Here is a 20,623-nt window from a genome sequence, read left to right as displayed (position 1 = left end):
TATATTTTTTTTTTTTTTTTTTAGGAATCCCATCTTTCCCATCTTCTCTCAAGGGTCAGCTGTAAATGGGATAAGAGAATGCAGAAGTCAGAGAGCTCGAAATCATCCGATGCCGTCTATCCAGCAGCCAGAGTAAAGCTCAGGTACGAGGGCCGCACGTCACAGATTAAAATGAAGTGAAATCTGCATCTGACATATACAGTCAGGACTTGCAGTACACTGCTTGTAATTATCATACACAGGAATACTGTGAACCACATGCTAATAGCCATAGAAATTCAGTGAAGTTCCAGGTTTTGAAAAACAAGCAGAAAATGTGGGAACTGCTATTTTTAAGAGCAAATCTTTTTACCTTCTTCGTAGGTCCTTGCAAGAAGTTACATTGCTGAACTCCCAGCACTGCTCCCTGGACTACATGCTCCCGAAACACAAGCTCTACAATGCTGGGTTGGGCTCTCTGGAGGAATGTGAAGACAACACAGCCCCCTGCAGCGTGGTATGACCCTAGAAACAGTCTGCCAAGTCCGGCATGGATACTGCAGCCCAGTCTGCTCCCTGGTGGCTCAGCCGGTTCTATGGTTTTAAAAACTGATGGCAACTCTGTGTCTGAGCCATAAACCATGCGCCCAGCTTCCCTTCCAAACCTCCTGCCAGCCAGACTGAGCACCACAACGGGCTGACTGATCCCAGCAGCCTCCTGGCTTTAAACACAAATATTTACAGTTTGATATATTTTTTATATATTAAATATGATAAACTACAAATTACAGCTTTGTGCATTCACATTTTTATTTAATTGTATTGATTTGTCCCCACTGTGGAATTTGTGATGAATTCGGAGCGGGTTTATTTTGTCACGGTTCCCTGGGTGCTTCCACTGGCCCGAGCGATGCAGTGCACTGAAGTGCCAGGTTTTGTGTACCAGTGGAAGTCTGCTTTGCAATGAAGCAGCAGGTAGCAGCAGCCCTATGGTCCTCACAGTCTGCTGGAACTGCACAGAGGCTTCAGTTACTCCCTGGCTCCTGACTCCCAGGAACACTGAGGGGTTGATTTTATCAAGCTGTCCCCTGCTGGGATAAACAACAGCTGGATGAGCCACACAGCACTGTGGAACACCCCTGGACTGCATCAACCAACTGATCAGCAGTCATCTCGGGATTACCCGAAAAACATGGGATTAGTGGAATCCATGTGGATTCCTTGGTAGCCCACTGTGGGGAAAAAAATAAATAAATCTAGCTAATCAAAAACCTTGTCTTCCATCTTGAATTTCAATTAACAAGACAGGACCCCTACCAACTAAAGCATCCATCTCCAAACAACAGATTCACCTTTATTCAAATAAAACCAGTGACACATTTATAACAACAACCATAGAAACAAAACAATAAACACAATATTCCCCCCAAAAAATGTTCTGCATAACAGTCATTGCACAGGGAATTCAAGCTCTTCTACCCGAGGCAGGGAGTGCAAACATGTACACAAGTCAAAGTTAAGACCAAGGTGGTTCATTTCATTAATCTCAATGAGAACATGGTTACAAAGCACAGTTAAAAGGGCACAGACCATTAAATTAAAAATGTGATTCCACCACTGTACAAAATAAGCTGCTGCAGCACTACTGAAGACACAAGCAACCCAGACTAGCAGTGCTGCTGTCATCAGGTACAGAGAGAGGGGTACAACCAGGGAGAGGAGAGAGACAAGACTGAGGATGTGTCCTCGATTTCAAACCCTACCCATTATCATTCATTGCTTTGTATGAAGCCGGTCTCATCCCACTGCACTGGAAAATGACAGCTTAAATCTAGAAACCCAATCTTGATTGGGGCTTTCCCTTAATGAGAAATTAACACACACACAAGCAAAAGATATCTCCTAAAACCATTGATAAGTCAGATTACAATATTCAGCCAATTATGACTTAACAGCAAAATATGCTGTTTATTTATTTTTTACTGAAAACTGATGGGGGGGGGGGGTCTCAGAGTGGCTCACCTGTTAGAAGCGCAGCTGCATGGTGCACAGGGAGAGTCACACAGCGCAGGGAGAGTCACACAGCGCAGGTTCACGTCCTGGCTGTGCAAAGCCAGTCTTCACTGGGGACTCTGAAGGGCGCATTGCGCACACACACATTAATTAATATATATATATATACACACACACACACACACACACACACACAATTAATATTTTATATACACACACACACTTGTGGTTTTGTTCTAAACGTTAAGTTAGGCAGCCCATTTTCAATTCATTGTGTACACCTTGATTGAGCTATAAATAGGCACAATAAGAAGCATGTGTTGCTTCTGCTTGCAAATCAAATTCTACTCCCCCAAAAATGGCTTACGTTAGGATAACCCAGCTTCTGAACTGTAGTAATAGTGATTATTATAATAATAATAATAATAATAATAATAATAATAATAATAATAATAACAATAACCCAGACATTAGTAGTACTAGTGCATTTTTTTGGATAGTCTTCATTTCAGAATTTCAAAAGGTTAAGTCTACATTATAATTTTATCTGTTACAAAAACAAAACCCAAAACTACACAATAACAGTCTGTAGTGTTCTGTCTGCAGCAGCACACAATGGGAGGGGTTTGACATCCCGTTAAGAAGTTTCCACAACATCCACAGATCCGAGCTCCTCAGAAATCTCCCGCACTTCCCAAAGTCCGGATCTCTTCCCAGTGTCTCTCCTCCTCCTCTGATCTCATCTCTGAAGACCGAAGGCCGCTGCTGGAGTTGAATAAGAGGATTTCTAGTCCTGCAAAGACACAATCTTCCTGCAATGGCTCAGTGCAACACACTAACACAACGTTTAAAAATCCCACTTTACAAGAGTGCAATGTATACAGCATCAGAGGACCTCCCCGGGGTCGCGGCTGGTTTCTCAACCACTGACCCCATATTACTCGCTACTGCGTCACTAAGGCTTCTGCCACTCTGCAGAGGGTATAGATTGATAGATATTGGCAAGCTATCTATCCATCTATAAAAAAAGGATTTTTGTATGTAATTTTGCCATGAGAACACAAAATATTATTCAATAATTTCTTTATCATTGTTCAAAAATATATTAGAGGAGATATAAAACAATGTTGTTGTTTTTTTTTTAGGTAGTTTTGTAACGGTCGACTGTCGTGAATCTAAAGGAGGAGGATTCTTCAATCAGGTAACTCCTGATACATCACACCCTGACCAAGACGTTCTTTAAAACACGCTGTTGCAAACTAGTCCAGTAACCACATGCTTGTGACTGACTGAATGCACTGTTTGTTGTTCTGGTGAATTTCAAGGCTGGCTGTTGTGGACTGCAAGGCTCGCCCCAGCTAAGATCTCGTCCTTCAATCCTTCAGTCTAGCCTTGATTGTGGGGTTGAGCTGAGAAACATTCAGTTGCATATTACAGTCAACAGGAACACTGATAATTAACCATGTTTTTTTAAAGGTCGCTTTCCTTGCCCATGAAACACTGCAAATCCTAGTACGCTCTATAGATCCAGTCCAATGCACACTGTATAGTATTGCAGCCCCTAATGTGCTGAATGCCACAGGGAGGCATACCGTTTCAGTCTGTCTCTGAGGGCACACAAATCCATGGCAACAGCCTCTTACTCACACATTACTATTCATTGCAGAGTAATAGATGGTTTAGAGTCCTTCAGGAGCTCAGACTGGCATTGCTGTGTTGTTGGCACTGCAAGCTTGGAGTCAAGGCAAAGCTTCTGATCCCCTGAGAGGCGGTGTGCCAGGGAGGGAGAGAAGGGTTGAGAACAAGAGAGGGAGGGAGAGAAAGAGGGAGGAAAGGAGAAAGGCACAGAGGACGTGGAGCAGTCTTCCTTAAAGATAATAATAAAGAAAATAAAACACTGTCTTTTTACAATCAGTAGCATTTAAACATGTTTTTAAGCTTTTTTTTTTTTAAAAAGGAGAAGAATCTGTATCAATACAAGTCTTTTTTTGAGGAAAAAATAATTAAAACAATAATCCACAAGGCATTGTCACTTCTTTCCAGTGTGATTTCAAACTGAGCAGAAAAGAAACAACACACCACCCCAAAGTAGCCGAACAGAGTGCACCTCAATGCAGTTCACACTGCAGTGTCTTCTCCCCCCTGCAGGGGTGCTGTGTGCCTGGGGGAAGCCTCACTGGCTGGTCTCTGCGCTCTCCAACGGCAACAGTCTGTGCAGGGGTGAGGGAGCGAGCTCCCTCTTGTATGTCTTTGGCGGGAGCTTGGGGAGCTGGGGGCTGGAGTTCTGTCTGGGGGGCACTGGGGGTGCCAGAGGAGGGGGTGGCATCTGGCACAGGTTGGTCTGGCTGGCGCTGAGCGGGCAGCAGCGACGGGGGACGCGGGGGCGAGGGCGTGCCCGGGCCGGGTGCCCACAACCCCCTCGGCCCCCACGACACCGACTTGGAAGCACCTTCGCGGGGTGTCCCCTGCCGACCTCCAAGTCCCCCATCAATGACTTCTAGAGCCCGCGGGCACTCCCGTGCCCTACTCACCACAGGTCGTCCCCAGGGTCCCTGGGGGGAGGGGGAGGTGGGCTGGGCAGGGGGCCCTCGCTCGGCTCGTTGTAGACAGACACTCGGGGCTGGGTCCTGGACAGAGTAGGAGGCAGTCTGGGGGGGATGGCTGGAGGGCTGTCTGACCACCAGGGACCCATCTTGAAAAAATAAAAATACAATAGCAAAGATGAGCCGAGCCCGGTGACTAGCATGGCAAAACACATCAAGTTAAACCACACTGACTGCACAATTGAGACAGAACTTAAATTAACCTAAAAACAGTACTCTGTTGCTCGCCCCTCTATGCTATGCAATGCAGTGGGTGCAGCACTCAATAAGCCCTTGTTAATATCAATGCCCTGCTTGTACCTTGGACTCTGTGAGGGTGTCTCTTGATAAGCCCTTGTTAATATCAATGCCCTGCTTGTACCTTGGACTCGGTGAGGGTGTCTCTTGATAAGCCCTTGTTAATATCAATGCCCTGCTTGTACCTTGGACTCTGTGAGGGTATCTCTTGATAAGCCCTTGTTAATATCAATGCCCTGCTTGTACCTTGGACTCGGTGAGGGTGTCTCTCCTGCGCGGAGGGAGGGGTGGCGGTGGCCTCAGCAGCTCCTCACTGAGCTGATGCAGACTCCCACAGGAACTGGAGTGCCACTCTGAGGAAACAGACCAGACAGAGAGGGGTCAGGGGTCCACAGAACAATAAACCACTATAAAATTGTCAAACATGTATCTGATTTTATTACCAACTTGTGTGTTTTCACATATTGTTATGCTGCTGTGTGGGTTTGGGATTTGGTGTTTAACAGGACGTGTTGCCAGAAGGCCTTCAAACTACGTGTGAAGATAAAAATCACCAGCCACTTCCAAGAATGAAAGCGCGAGTCATGTTTTTTTTTATTGTGTACCTCAGAATTGTGTTCAGACTCTCCAGGTTTACAAATATGTTTTGTCACATGAAAACAAGGATTATTTATTTTGCAGTAGCAGATTATATAGAGAAATACACCTCAAAAACCAAAAGCACAGTGATGGCAACACAACATCCTCTTAGAACGAGCAACGTGTGAAAGTTACTTACAGAAATCATACGGCTTTAATTCAACAGGGGGACCCCTATCTAAAAGGATAAATGAAATGTCATTACATTAAAATAAGCACTTACTTGAATGTGGCAGGAGAACTTGAGCAAACATGCTGCTGTTACCTGAAAGAAATTAGTAAAGAAATTATATTTAAATAATCAGGTTGTGACGTGAAGTGAATTATACTTTACAGGGATTATAATATAAAGTTGTTTAATAGCAGGAAAGAGAGAGAGAGCGAGAGAGAAAGAGAACGAGCGAGAGCAATGTAAATTGATGAGAATTGTCATCAATTCTTTGGCAATACCTAAACTGGTCATGCTAATAAAGCACTTTGAATTTGAGAAAGCAAGAGTAAGATTAAGAGTAAGAGAGAAAAGGAGAGACAGAGAGGGTAGAAAAAGACAGAAAGAGAACATTGCTGCATCCACAATGCAGACCCCTCTGCTCCGTGCTCAAGATAATCCAAACTGACAGACAGACAGCGAGTCACGGGGGGGTCAGGGGGGACAGCGCGCCGGTGCGCTGCTCACCGCAGGAGCTGCTGAGGTCGAGGTCCAGGAACACGGAGCCCAGCTCGGAGGAGGAGGAGGCAGACTGCGCCCCCCACCCCCCCACAACCCCCTCCACCCGTGGGCACCGTGGCCGGTATCTCAGGCTCCGTCTCAGCGATGCTGCGGAAGGTGATTTTATGGGGGGGCTCTCTCTCCAGCGGGACAGGGTGCCCCTTCAGGGTCCCCGAGGTGGAGGTGTGGCGCACGGGCCGGATACCCGGGGACTTCAGGGAATACAGGGTCCTTCTGGGCTGGGGGCAAAAACACACACCAGGGATGGGAATAAGACCGACTGCACAGCAGTTTCATCCGTTCCAAGTTATACTACAAGCTTGATCAGCCACAGTGAATAGGTAACAAGCTCAGGTGTGTCATAGTAAAACCAGGAGTGGATCAAACTGCTATAAAAAAGGGAGTTATTTCCATCCCTGTATTACCAAGAACAGAACAGATGCACAGATAGAGCTGCACTCTGCACTACGAACGAAGCGGCTGCAATATACTGTGCAGATTTCTACACCAAATAAAACTGATTTTCAGGTTCTCTTCAAACCCTTCTTAAATCAAGGAACCTCCAAATTAAACGTCAGTTTAAGCACGATTTATGACAAAAGCAACTAGCTGTTAGTCGATAACTGTCTGCGCACATGGCTTGGAAACTCACAAATCGAGGCGGCTGCTTGCAGTTACGGGGCTCTATCTCCAGGGACTTGTTGAAGAGGTAGTCTGAAAACTCCTTCTCACTCATGGAGCCCGCGGGGTTCAGGTTCTCAAAGAACTTCTGAAAACGATAAAATAAAGGGAAATCAGGGTCTCCTGGATGCACACTTTGCTTACCTGTGGACAGGTTCTGGTATTGATGAGTCTTTGATTTCGATACAGTAGATTCTGGTATTTCGGACCCACACTGCAGGTAGTTTGTCTGGTTCTGGTATCATTGGGTCTCGGTTCTGATGCAGTTGATATTGTGTATACACCTACCCTGATATCGGACTCCACATACAAGCAGCAGGATTGGTTCTGGTGTTATCGGATCTCTTGTTTTCAGAAGTTCTGGTATTAGATCTATGGTTCTGGTATTATTGTGTTTGATACCCTGATATCAGGCTCCACATGCAGGCAGTATGGCTGGATCTGGTATTATTGGGTCACCAGTTCTCGTGCACCTACCCTGATATCGGGCTCCACACGCAGGCAGTATGGCTGGATCTGGTATTATTAGGTCTCCAGTTCTCGTGCACCTACCCTGATATCGGGCTCCACACACAGGCAGTACGGCTGGTTCTGGTATTGCTGGATCTCCCCTGTGATCTCGGCCACTTTCCGGCGCTTGCTGAAGTTGATGAGCTCCTTCCCGTGGCGCTTGAGAAAGTCGGGGTTCCCTTCTTCAGTCTTCAGGATGTTGGTGAGGTAAATCCCTGGAGAACACAGACAGGCAGGCAGAGTCAGACAGACAGGCTGCGTCAACAAGTGTACACCTCTCTCTAATCCAGCCTGGATGGTATTTATTTATAACCCAGTTTAAGAAGTCCTGAACCTTCTCACCAAAGAAAGGCACACAAGGAGGGTTGATTGACTTGAGCTTGGCCAGGTACTTCTTGAAATGGTCCTGACTGAGTTCCACCGCTTCCTCCAAGATCTTCCTTTTCCTCTCCGGCACCGCCTGTCAATCAGGAGAATTATTATAACTTTTTTATATGTAAACAGTGCTACAAAATAACCAAGACCGAAGCAAGAGCAGTAAATCCTGTCTCTGCAGTCTCCTAGATGAAAGACAGACATGCATGTGGACAAGACATCCAGAGACAGCACCTCATTAAACCAATAAATGCAGAAAAAAGGACAATAATATCAATCAATAGCCTTTATTTAACACTGTAGTGACCACATTGTCCTTGTCACTGTGGTCTAGGAAAGCTCACCGACGCTGATGCACAGCAACAGAGCAGCACATCAGAAACCCCCTCTCCAGTATCACAACCATACAACAGTTACTTTAAACTAACATCAAACAAATAATGTGGGTGTGTAATCAGGAGCATGCCTATCACTACGTGTACTCTGTGTGAGCCCCAGCCCTGCCTCACCTTGAAGGTGTGTCTGTGTTCCAGTCTGTGTTCGTCTATCCCGCTGTGATTCTGCCTGTGTGTGCTCTCTCTCTCAGACAGTGTGTCTGTGTTCCAGTGTGAGTTCGTCTATCCCGCCGTAATTCTGCCTGTGCACTCTCTCTCTCTCTCTCTCTCTCTCTCATCGTCAGTGTGTCTGTGTTCCAGTGTGTGTGTCTGTATCTCGCTGTGATTCTGCCCGTGTGTACGCTCTCTCTCTCTCACCTCGAAGGTGTGGTCCAGTCTGTACACAGGCACAGAGTTGATGGCACTGACGATCTCCAGCACGCCGTTGAAGTTGTTCAGCTCCTGGAATACCTGCAGGATCTCGATGATCCGTGTGAACACAGCTACCCTCTCATCAAAGTTCTCAGCCTCCACGGTGCACCTGAGCACAAGGAGAGAGAGCGTCACTGTACAGTGACAACAGCATTGAAGACTTTACTTTGTACTGATTGCTGCTCTCCGCAAAACGGCCAGCTTTTCCTAGGTTTTAATGAAAGCTTGATTAGACAAAAGTGTATAGGTAACAAGCTCAGGGCGTGTAATTAAACTTGTAGTAAAGCCAGGAATGAATTAAACTGCCATGCCACGGGAGTCTTATCCCCATCTCTGGCTATAGTACACCTAGACCTCCATGCAGACCTGCTCCGCCCACTGCTCACTCACTTCTCAAACCACAGGGTGAGGTTGGTGGTGTGTCGGATCATCTTGAGCAGGTTGGGAGAGTTGAGCTCTTTGTCGTCTTTGGTCCACACGCTCCCCACCAGCTCCGAGGGCTGGACGGCTCTGCAGGGACAGAGGAGTACAGCAGGTACAGATTCACAAACAAACAGGGTCAAAAGGTATAGACTGGAATAAACAAATAAAAGAGAACAGACTAAATGGCCTAATCCAGGAGTGTAATAACAGTCCTGGAGGGCCACTTCACTCCTGGTTTAACAGGTACAATTATATCATTAACTGCTTCAGGGTCTGGATGCAGGTTTAATTGGTTCAATTGAACAATTTAGAGCAGGACTTGAAGAAAGACCAGGGATGGAAGTGCCAGCTTTGGCCAGCCCTGCCCTAGTCTCCATACATGTTTGGTCACAGATATGTCAACCCCCACCCCTATTTATAATGTAGCGATTACACTGTTATTGAATTACATCTCGACAGTACTAACAGCTCTCCCAGCATCACCATCGTGACTGTGTACCGCTGGTACGAGCCCGCTCTGCACGGCACTCACCTGTACAGGTCAGACTCGAGCAGGGTGAGCTGGCGCGCGATCTCGATGGGGTGAAGGGTCATGAGGTCGAAGGTGTCGGTCTGGCCGCTGCGGCTGATGTGCCACTCCACCAGTGGGGGCGGGCTCTCGAAGGTGATGTTGTGGCTCACTCCGTTCAGCTGCGTCTGGATCTTCCTCTTGATGATTTTGTTAATGGACTCCACCCACTTCCGCATGGACTTCCCTTTAAAAACATCAGCAAGAGAACCCTGATTAAGGCTGGCGATCTTAAAATGGATCGTAACACTTCTTTGCAGATGTTGCTATACTACTTTTGCAACTAGTGGCTAGAAAAGTTGCCTTAAAGTTGCCTAGTGTTACATGGGTTTCAGAGACACGTCACACAAAAAGGTGCTCTTTAACTTCTGGCCACTAAGCTACTCACCGCGGAGTTGAATCAGGCTGGAGATGTATTTTTCCAGTCTGTAAAGCAGGTCATGGTCTCTCTCAAAGTCGTAAAAGTGATGCTCCACCCACTGCCGAAATACATTCAGAACCCTGCGAGGAAAACATCAAATAAAACAATAATAGAAGTCACACGGCACGAAATCAAACCTGGTGGCAAGAACATCTGGAAAGTTTATTTTGTATCCTAGTATGGTAACTAATATTGCACTAAATTTTTCTTTTTTTTTTCTTTAATAGCTACCCTACTGGAATCGAATCTGCTGTGTACCCTAGCTGCTCTGTCTCAATGCTGTATCTGTGTTGTGATGCTGCTGTGTCTCAATGCTGTATCTGTGTTGTGAAGCTGCAGTGAGTCTCAATGCTGTATCTGTGTTGTGATGCTGCAGTGAGTCTCAATGCTGTATCTGTGTTGTGATGCTGCAGTGAGTCTCAATGCTGTATCTGTGTTGTGAAGCTGCAGTGAGTATCAATGCTGTATCTGTGTTGTGAAGCTGCAGTGAGTCTCAATGCTGTATCTGTGTTGTGAAGCTGCAGTGAGTCTCAATGCTGTATCTGTGTTGTGAAGCTGCAGTGAGTCTCAATGCTGTATCTGTGTTGTGAAGCTGCAGTGAGTCTCAATGCTGTATCTGTGTTGTGAAGCTGCAGTGAGTCTCAATGCTGTATCTGTGTTGTGAAGCTGCAGTGAGTCTCAATGCTGTATCTGTGTTGTGAAGCTGCAGTGAGTATCAATGCTGTATCTGTGTTGTGAAGCTGCAGTGAGTCTCAATGCTGTATCTGTGTTGTGAAGCTGCAGTGAGTCTCAATGCTGTATCTGTGTTGTGAAGCTGCAGTGAGTATCAATGCTGTATCTGTGTTGTGAAGCTGCAGTGAGTCTCAATGCTGTATCTGTGTTGTGAAGCTGCAGTGAGTCTCAATGCTGTATCTGTGTTGTGAAGCTGCAGTGAGTCTCAATGCTGTATCTGTGTTGTGAAGCTGCAGTGAGTCTCAATGCTGTATCTGTGTTGTGATGCTGCAGTGAGTCTCAATGCTGTATCTGTGTTGTGAAGCTGCAGTGAGTCTCAATGCTGTATCTGTGTTGTGAAGCTGCAGTGAGTGTTGTGAAGCTCAATGCTGTATCTGTGTTGTGAAGCTGCAGTGAGTCTCAATGCTGTATCTGTGTTGTGAAGCTGCAGTGAGTATCAATGCTGTATCTGTGTTGTGAAGCTGCAGTGAGTATCAATGCTGTATCTGTGTTGTGAAGCTGCAGTGAGTCTCAATGCTGTATCTGTGTTGTGAAGCTGCAGTGAGTCTCAATGCTGTATCTGTGTTGTGAAGCTGCAGTGAGTCTCAATGCTGTATCTGTGTTGTGAAGCTGCAGTGAGTCTCAATGCTGTATCTGTGTTGTGAAGCTGCATTGTTCCTCAGTACTGTGCTGTGAAGCGGCTGCGTACCGGAGCTGCACTGGCTGGACATACTCCTTGCGGAACCTCTGAAGCTCGGCCGCCATCGGCTGCTCCCCGTTCCACAGAGCCTGCTTGTCCGCCTCGGAGGGCTCGGAATCCGGGATCTCAATCCTGACATGAGAGAGCGTTTGGTTAAAAAAATAACAAATAAAAAAATAATGAATTTATTATTTTAACAATTTTTTAAAAAGAGGTCCAGGATAGATCACAAAGACAGGGCAGCATAACATTCGGAATCATGCATTTCAGAAAATGCAAGAACTTGCAAGATACAAAACACATACATACATGTGATCCGATCCCGGAGTAGCTGCAGAGCACTCTCAAACCCAGCACCATGCTATTTCTAGCTGCTATGCACCACACTGAGATCTCTGCTGGCCTCTCTGTGCGCACGCTTGCCACTGCTTACCTGTCCATCAACAAGCTCAGCAGCTCGTGTGGTTTGCAGAACGAACGATACGTCGTCAAGAAAGTGCGCACGAAATTGGGGTCTGAAAGAGAAAGGGTCCCTCGGTTAGTGGCAAAAACACTTTACCGTCTATTTCTAAAAATAGTGGTAAAAATAAAATAAAAATCAGCATTTCACAGGGATCATGGACATGATCGTTTCTTTTATCTTGCAAGTGGCAGTTGGCACGGAAGTGAAAGTTTATGTTATTGCTGTACGTCTTATGTAAAAGTCTCACCCCCCTTGTTCATGGTTAGAAGAACAATCCCAACCTGAAATGGGCGTTTCTCGGATGTATTCCAGGTTTTAATATATGCTTGACTAGCCCCAGTGTATAGGCAACAGGATTCGATGTGTCTTATTAAACTCAGTTAAACAAGAAATGGAACAAACTGCTACGCAAAGTGAGTATTTCCATCCCTGGTGACAGATATGATGTTTCATATAATCCTGACTTCCCTGGACCTAAGCTGTGGCCCTGGCCCCTCTTACCTGCATACATGTGGAAGGTCAGCCTCTCTATCAGTTTGACCACGGTGCCCGCCTTCACGACGGGTGTGCCGGTCTTGCTCTGCACACGCTCCTCGAACACGATGTTCTCCTCAGAGTCCTGCACTGCGAAGCGGTACAGCTCCGGGGAGGGAAGGCGCAGGGGCTGGGCCTCCTCTTCGCTCAGCAGCACTGCGTCCAGCATGCGCTCCAGCGTGCCGCGGTACTGCAGAGACACCAGGGCTGCCATCCATGCCCCCTTCTCCTCTGCACCCTTGGCCCAGAACACCACGCCGCCCTCCTCCCGGCTCGTGATCTCGAAGCCGTGCCGCAGCTCGGCCGTGTCCTCGCGGTCGGAAATGCGTGCCTTGCGCAGGACGAACTTCTCCTTGAGCCGGTACTCAGCGCCGCTGCTGGAGCCGGGCAGCCGGGAGGACTGGCCATGGTTGGCCTTGCAGCTGATCATCAGCCCGTCGAACAGGAACAGGTGGCGCTCGTGCTTGGCCCCCGTGTGACACAGGGGGCCCTCCAGGATATACTCGCTGCAGCACTGCCCGATGTCCTTGCCCTCCCAGCCGTCGATGCTCTTCTGGATCTCGTTCATCCTCTTGATGGCCAGCTGCTTGCTCCGCACTTGCCGGCTGTACAGGCGGTACATGGGCTCCCTGGTTGGGAGAGGGCAAAATGCTTTAAAGGTTTTAAAAACAGGTACGTTTACTTACATTTTGTGAACACCAGCAACATTATCACGCAATGGTCCCTGTTCTCTTCTAAGAGATTTACATTCTTTGCAAGAATTTTACACTTTAATTTTGGAATATGCAGTTATTTCAAAAAACAAAGAGTGCTGACCAAAGCTTCCTAAAATGATTTGCTTACATCTTATTAGCCCTAGCAACATTATCACTGGTCCCCACTTTCTTCTAGATTCTTTGCTTTTCAGAAAATGCATTTATTCCACTATTGATGAAGTTGATGCATAAAAAAACCGAACAATTAAGATAAAGATATTCTGAACACAAGAAAAGATGTCCGCAATACTGCCAATAAAGCCAAGAGCTTCTCTGTATTTGAATGCTTCTGAACCTGCGTGCACATCAGAAATCAGATTAAAATCCCCAATCTGACTCCAGCTCAGAACTGGTTTACACGCAGAACACAAAGAGGAATTGCGAATCGATTTTATATAAAACAAGGCACATACCCCCCTGCATACTTGGAGAAAAGATCCTCGAGCAGGTTCGGAAGCATTTAAACTAGAAAGGAAGGGGGGAGAAATCAACAAAAAAACAGAAGGGAGACCGCATCAAAACAAGAACAACAACTCAGGTAAGACAACCATTAAATGTGTTTATCTAAATGCTAGAAGTATCAGAAACAAAATTCTAGAACTTGAAGCTACTGCACTAACAGGTAACTATGATGTGATAGGTGTTACAGAAACACTTGTTATCTGAGAGTGATGGGGACGAATATAATATTTGTGGGTATACACTGTATAGGAAAGACAGGCAGGACAGACGAGGAGGAGGGGTAGCGCTATACATAAGAAACAGTCTTGAAGCCCAGGTGTTAAACCTGGACAAAGAAACCTAAAAAACTGCAAATGCCGATCAATATGGGTCAGAATAACAGACAAAAATTCAAAAGGCATAATAATAGGAGCATGCTATAGACCGCCAGATTCAGACGGTGAGCAAAATAATCTGTTATACAATGAATTTAAAAATGCGTGTAGCAAAGGAGAAGCCACACTAATGGGGGATTTCAACTTCCCCCAAATAAAATGGGAAAACCCGGTGGGTAGCGCGAAGGACGAAATAGAAATGGTGGAAATGACAAATGACTGCTTCCTAACACAATTTGTCAAGGCACCCACTAGAGGGGAGGCATGCCTTGATTTCGTCTTTTCAAATAACGAAGATAGAATAAATAAAAAAGAGGTCAGAGAACCACTGGCAACAAACCACAACATGGTCTCAAACCCCCAAAAGTAATGACTAGAAGGTTACAACAATTAAATCCCTAAAGTTTACAAAACTAAATGTAAAACTAAATTGCAAAAATGGTTTAATAGATCAATTAAAAAAAATATTCAGCGAAAAAAAACAAAAAAAAAGGCACTTTACTTTTTAAAAAAACAGTACAATACCCAAGTCAAAAAGGAAGATAGAAAGGCCAAGAGAGAAATAGAAAAGAACATTGCTAAGGGAGCTAAAACCAATTAAAATGTTTTTCCAATATTACAACAGCCAGAGAACATTCAAAGAGGAGATAAATGTTTAAGAGATACAAATGGTAAAATCGTAGAGGAAGAAAAAAAAATAGCAAATATGTTAAATGATTACTTTTCACAAGTTTTTACAAAGAAAGATACTGACAACATGCCCCACATGAAATCCAGTTTTAAATAACTTTAGCATAACTGAGGCAGATGTTAAAGGGACTAGGAGCACTTAAAACAAACAAATCCCCTGGGGGATTGAGGATCATACCAGTAGTACTCAAAGAAAATGAAACAAGTAATTTACAAACCGCCAACCAAGAACATGCAGCAGTCTCTTGACAAAGGGGTGTGACCAAGACTGGAAAATTGCAAAAGTAATACCGATCCACAAAAAGGGAAACAAAAAACTGAACCAGGTAACTACAGACCAGTAAGCCTGACTTCTATTATATGCAAACTTATGGAAACTATAATAAACAGGGTACTGGGAGACAGTCAACATGGTTTTAGGAAAGGGAGATCGTGCCTAACTAACTTGCTTGATTTTTTTGAGGATGCAACATCGATAATGGATAATTGCAAAGCATATGACATGGTTTATTTAGATTTCCAGAAAGCTTTTGACAAAGTCCCGCACAAAAGATTAATTCTCAAACTGAACGCAGTTGGGATTCAAGGAAACACATGTACATGGATTAGGGAGTGGTTAACATGTAGAAAACAGAAAGTACTGATTAGAGGAAAAACCTCAGAATGGAGTGTGGTAACCAGTGGTGTACCACAGGGATCAGTATTAGGTCCTCTGCTATTCCTAATCTACATTAATGATTTAGATTCTGGTATAGTAAGCAAACTTGTTAAATTTGCAGACGACACAAAAGTAGGAGGAGTGGCAAACACTGTTGCAGCAGCAAAGGTCATTCAAAATGATCTAGACAAGATTCAGAACTGGGCAGACACATGGCAAATGACATTTAGTAGAGAAAAGTGTAAGGTACTGCACGCAGGAAATAAAAATGTACATTATAAATATCATTGGGAGATACTGAAATTGGAGAAGGAATCTATGAAAAAGACCTAGGAGTTTTCTTTGCTTTTCAGAAAATGCATTTATTCCACTATTGATGAAGTTGATGCATAAAAAAACCGAACAATTAAGATAAAGATATTCTGAACACAAGAAAAGATGTCCGCAATACTGCCAATAAAGCCAAGAGCTTCTCTGTATTTGAATGCTTCTGAACCTGCGTGCACATCAGAAATCAGATTAAAATCCCCAATCTGACTCCAGCTCAGAACTGGTTTACACGCAGAACACAAAGAGGAATTGCGAATCGATTTTATATAAAACAAGGCACATACCCCCCTGCATACTGCTTGTGCCCCTCTCACCCTGGTGTCCCCCTGCATGCTGCTTGTGTCCCTCTCACCCTGGTGTCCCCCTGCATACTGCTTGTGGCCCTCTCACCCTGGTGTCCCCCTGCATACTGCTTGTGGCCCTCTCACCCTGGTGTCCCCCTGCATACTGCTTGTGTCTCTCTCACCCTGGTGTCCCCCTGCATGCTGCTTGTGTCTCTCACCCTGGCTTGCGTCGCGGCAGGTTCTTGCTGTAGATCCTCTCCATGCTGCACTGCAGGTTGAGGAGGGCGGTGATGGCCTGTTTCAAACACTCCCGGTCTTCCTGATCCTTGCTTCGCTCTTGCAATTGCTGCAGAGACAATACAACAAGTTACAGACAGCATGAACCCAGAGACACGCACACCACTTGAGACAATCCATTCAAACGGACTAACGTGGGCCCAGGCACTTGTCTGGCAAAATTAATAAAAAATGAGATTCGTTATGCAAAAAATAAATAAATACATTTACACCTTTTTCTTTAGTAACATAAACAATTAAAATGTTACAAAATAAAAAAACAAACAAAAGCAATACAGTACGGAGTGCCTAAACTACTGCTTGAAACGAGTAGCAGCAACAGTTACACTTTAAACCAGAAAGCGTGCAAATTGCATTTTCGTTGCAAAGACCGTGACCAATCCTGCTCCATCTCTCCTGCTTGAAAGAGTCTTTCTTTTTATAACACAATATCAAATCTGTAAATGTACTTAAAGACGAAACAAAAAAACAAACATATCTTCGTTTGAATGACGTTCTAGACCCCCTCTGACCACAAGAGGGCACTTGAATGCAATATATACCAGGAAGGCAAGTGATATCCTCAGCACACAGCTGCCTCCCCAGAGTGAGACCCTTACTGGAAGCAAGGTGAGTAATTCTGCAGGTTTTCATTAAAATAAAAGCTACTGAATAACAAGGGTTTGAGCTGTCAGGGTGACTGGTGCTGCTATGCGCAGACTTGCCTGCTGAGAAACACGGCACTCCCTCACGCCTCCAGCAACGTTAGGTTATTAAAAAAAAGAAGTGCATCCGGCACACAAGTTTCTTCGCCAGCGTACTCTGAAGGAAGGCATTAGACTGAAATGGTTTGTCTACTTGACAGGTGAACGGGATAAGCCACAATGTAAACAGTGAGTGAGTATTTTACAGCACAGAGGAATCACCCTGGATTGCATCAACCACATGTGCTTTGTTAGTCTGGAATTACCTATGAAAAAAAATAGTGATTGATGCCATCAAGGTGAATTCCCCAGTGCTGTAAAATGCTCTGAAAAGGCAGCTGTGCTCCCTGTGTTACCTGTAGCAGCTCGAAGTAGTGCAAGCAGTGGTAGACTGGGACCATCATGAGCTGAGGGAGGACGTACTGGACTGCCTCCTTGAACCCCTCCGCAATCGACTGGAAGACAAGAACAGGGGTTCAGAGGCCAGAGCAGAAGCAGAAGCAGGTTAATAACATCAATAACAAGCAGCAGCACTGCACTATTTATATTACACACAAGGCCCTGCGCTAGAGAACATCAAGCTACTGAAAATGAAAAATCACAACTTTGCAACCCTTATCCCATGGGAGGAGCAGAGAAAGCCAGTCCAGGCTGTGTTAGTGTACCCGACTCAATGACACCGCAGGGAGAGTATCTCTTACAGCCCTCTCCTCCAGACAGACCGAGGCAGCTAATCAATATCATGCTGCTGTGGCTTCCAGGCAGTCTGCACAGAATGCACTCAGGACAAAGAGAAACCAGTTTACTATACTGATGGGAGAAGAGTGGGTACAGGAGAAGAACACAGAGAAACCAGTTTACTGTACTGATGGGAGATGAGTGAGTACAGGAGAAGAACACAGAGAAACCAGTTTACTGTACTGATGGGAGAGGAGTGGGAACGGGAGAACACAGAGAAACCAGTTTATTGTACTGATGGGAGATGAGTGGGTACAGGAGAAGAACACAGAGAAACCAGTTTACTGTACTGATGGGAGAGGAGTGGGAACGGGAGAACACAGAGAAACCAGTTTATTGTACTGATGGGAGATGAGTGGGTACAGGAGAAGAACACAGAGAAACCAGTTTACTGTACTGATAGGAGAGGAGTGGGAACGGGAGAACACAGAGAAACCAGTTTACTGTACTGATGGGAGAGGAGTGGGAATGTGCAAAAGGGCTAATGTACAACATGCTTATGCTGCTTCTGCATCATCGTCTTCACTATCACTATTATTATTATTATTAGCATTTACTATTGCGTGTCTTTCCTTCATTACAATCTCACTCTTTTTATGGGGTGGATGGGAGGGTTGATTTTTAGCCGAGTTCCAGTGCTGTACTTCGGCAATCCTAACCAATTCGGTGCCCCGTGATGTGGGCTACCATGTACCATGGATTATAACAGTCTCTGAACTTCAATACTTCTAGCATTAATGTCTCTGAGGCAAAAGGGTAGAAAATAAAGAAATTCAGGTCAAGCTGGGTAACGACGCAGGGTCTGCAGTGAAGCAGCTAACACGGAGCAGACGTTTCTTTATAGAGACACCCTCGATAGAGTCCAAAAGCGACGTGGTCGGTTTTAACAAACACACACGGCGCCACCTAGCTTCATCAGTCCCAGAGGCGTCATCGATCGACTCTGACCTCTAACCCTAAACCTGACCAAAACAATCTAAACAAGCCGGTCGAAGCTCTCAGGGTTCAAGGAGGAATGGGAAGGAGCCCCCAGCCCCCCAGCCTTCAGGACTGGCTCTCCAGAGAGAGGTTTCAGTACTTAGCCTCCATTCATAATTCATTGACACTGCCTTGTAAAACAGTCGTTGGTTATTCTGTAACCCGACACGTGGGCGGCTCCCTTGTTGCTCCAGTTCTTGTTAAGCCTGGTTAAAGGGGAGAGAGAACGCACAGCAGCAGGAGGTCCCTAGGCAGTTCTGCTAAAGCTGCTGAAAAGAAATGCTCCGAATTGTTTAGCCAGGGTTTCATCAGTAAGTAAACCCTTCTGGGATATGCCACGGTGTGTTTTATTAGAGCATTTTACAGGACCGGGATTGACTGCATCAAACCATTCCAGAAGAAGAATAAGGGGTTTATGTAACCTGAGCCGATTCCCCGGGTGCTGTAAAATGCTCTAAAAATCCAGCTGTGACTTATTCCAGCAGGGTAGAGGCTGATCAAATCAACCACTCTGTTTCTTTTTTAGCACTACTAAATATACTTTAAAGTTCTGAACTACTCAGTGATAGAATCACAAGATTCACTTGATACAACATACAGAGACACTCAGGGAAGCATTTGTCTAAACTGTTACCAAGTTTTACCGCAATTTAGTTCAGGTTTTGTGACATTAACAGGTGTTTCTTTTGATGCCTAATGTGATGGTTTGGGAACGGAGACACGCGTGTTTATTTCCAGGCGTTCTGCTTTTGAAAGATCCAGTTCCTCATCTCTCTCTCTCTCGTCTGACACACCAGAGGGCTTGTGTTACTGGCTGCTTCTATTTTTAAAAAGCGATGTCATTTACCCACAATGCCAGACAGCACAAAGTGCAGTGGCTGAGAGTAGGTCTCAGAGGGGACATTCATCTGTCAGAATGCAGGGGGGGGGGGGAGAGGAGGGGGGGAGAGAGAGAGAGCAAGAGAATGGGGGAGGCAGAGAAATGGAGGCAGAGGGAACAGGAAAGGGAGGCAGAGAGAGGAGAGGGTAGATAGACAAAAATGGACCAAAAAGAGGGAGAAAAAAAGGAGACCTAGAAAAAAGCAAAAGGAAGCAGAGAAAAGAGAGAAAGGCGGCAGGCAAAGAAAAAACAGAAAGAAAAAAGCAAGGTGGTCTCCAATGTAAACATCGCTCAGATGCATGCTGTACAAACTGACAGCACACTACATTGATTTGCATACATTTCGTAGGTTTGTCCAGCTAGCATTGATTTACCACTAAAGATGTTTATGCACATGTGAATAATTAATACAGAGAGACGCATATTAATAAGTAAATGGAAACAGATAGGAGATCAACACCGGGGTATAAAAATAAACGGTATCTGGATGGTGCTTCCAGGAATCTAGCAGAAACCACCACACTACTGTATTGCATTGTAGCACCTGTAAGCTTTACCGCCACTTAACATAGAGCCAGCAGCATTCCTCCCAAGGTATTTCGCTCATGAAACTCAAACAGGTTCTCATTCAAAGCAGAGACCCGAAGAGCAGTTTCGTATTTGAAAACGGGTACTGCTGCCCTCACTTAATGCAGTGATTATTAGCGATGCCAAATTCACAAAGAAGGAAGAAAGAAAGGGTTTAGTCTCCTGGAATGGACTAGGTGAAACTGCTATGAAATAGGTAGTCTGATTTCCCTCCCTTCTATACACTGAGCAAGGTCGGGTTTACCAGCCCTCTACAGCACGGTTCTAAATTCAGGGCATGTTAACCAGCCCTGTACAGCACGGCTCTAAAATCAGGGTCTGTGAACCAGCCCTGTACAGCACGGTTCTAAAATCAGGGTCTGGCACAGGAGTGCGAGAGGGAGATGCTGTTACCTGGAAGTGAAGAGCCACTGCAGGCGTGGCCATCAGGCTGCTGAAATGCTCGTGGAACTGCCGGGACAGGATGTCCTGGGACAGGGTTTCGTATGGATCGAACGCTTGCTCCTGCAGAGAAACGACACACAGCACAGATTG

General features: G+C 45.4%; 1 protein-coding gene and 1 long non-coding RNA gene across 2 annotated transcripts in view; one reads left to right on the top strand and one right to left on the bottom strand.

Moving 5' to 3' along the window:
• The first annotated feature begins 42 nt into the window (after window positions 1–42).
• LOC121323794 lies at window positions 43–767 on the top strand. Its single transcript, XR_005951184.1, has 2 exons — window positions 43–143; window positions 364–767. It is a non-coding gene; the product is annotated as an uncharacterized LOC121323794 (long non-coding RNA).
• Window positions 768–2,140: 1,373 nt separating this feature from the next.
• sos2 (son of sevenless homolog 2 (Drosophila)) overlaps window positions 2,141–20,623 on the bottom strand; it is a 35,023-nt gene continuing 16,540 nt past the window's right edge. The window contains exons 7-25 of the mRNA XM_041265008.1: window positions 20,483–20,593; window positions 17,262–17,360; window positions 16,144–16,271; window positions 12,340–13,001; window positions 11,809–11,890; window positions 11,385–11,507; window positions 9,932–10,044; window positions 9,508–9,730; window positions 8,943–9,062; window positions 8,499–8,661; window positions 7,714–7,831; window positions 7,414–7,586; window positions 6,833–6,949; window positions 6,255–6,419; window positions 6,148–6,211; window positions 5,695–5,736; window positions 5,079–5,185; window positions 4,527–4,684; window positions 2,141–4,457 (exon numbers count right to left, since the gene is read on the bottom strand). Of these exons, the coding sequence (XP_041120942.1) occupies window positions 4,166–4,457; window positions 4,527–4,684; window positions 5,079–5,185; window positions 5,695–5,736; window positions 6,148–6,211; window positions 6,255–6,419; window positions 6,833–6,949; window positions 7,414–7,586; window positions 7,714–7,831; window positions 8,499–8,661; window positions 8,943–9,062; window positions 9,508–9,730; window positions 9,932–10,044; window positions 11,385–11,507; window positions 11,809–11,890; window positions 12,340–13,001; window positions 16,144–16,271; window positions 17,262–17,360; window positions 20,483–20,593 (3,060 nt within the window). The 3' untranslated portion in view covers window positions 2,141–4,165. The remainder of the gene's footprint in view (window positions 4,458–4,526; window positions 4,685–5,078; window positions 5,186–5,694; window positions 5,737–6,147; window positions 6,212–6,254; window positions 6,420–6,832; window positions 6,950–7,413; window positions 7,587–7,713; window positions 7,832–8,498; window positions 8,662–8,942; window positions 9,063–9,507; window positions 9,731–9,931; window positions 10,045–11,384; window positions 11,508–11,808; window positions 11,891–12,339; window positions 13,002–16,143; window positions 16,272–17,261; window positions 17,361–20,482; window positions 20,594–20,623) is intronic.

Source organism: Polyodon spathula, chromosome 12 (genome assembly GCF_017654505.1).
Source record: "Polyodon spathula isolate WHYD16114869_AA chromosome 12, ASM1765450v1, whole genome shotgun sequence".
NCBI classification, from domain to species: Eukaryota; Metazoa; Chordata; class Actinopteri; order Acipenseriformes; family Polyodontidae; genus Polyodon; species Polyodon spathula.
The sequence above is the reverse complement of the archived record's forward strand: the minus strand, read 5'-3'. Positions and strand labels throughout refer to the sequence as shown.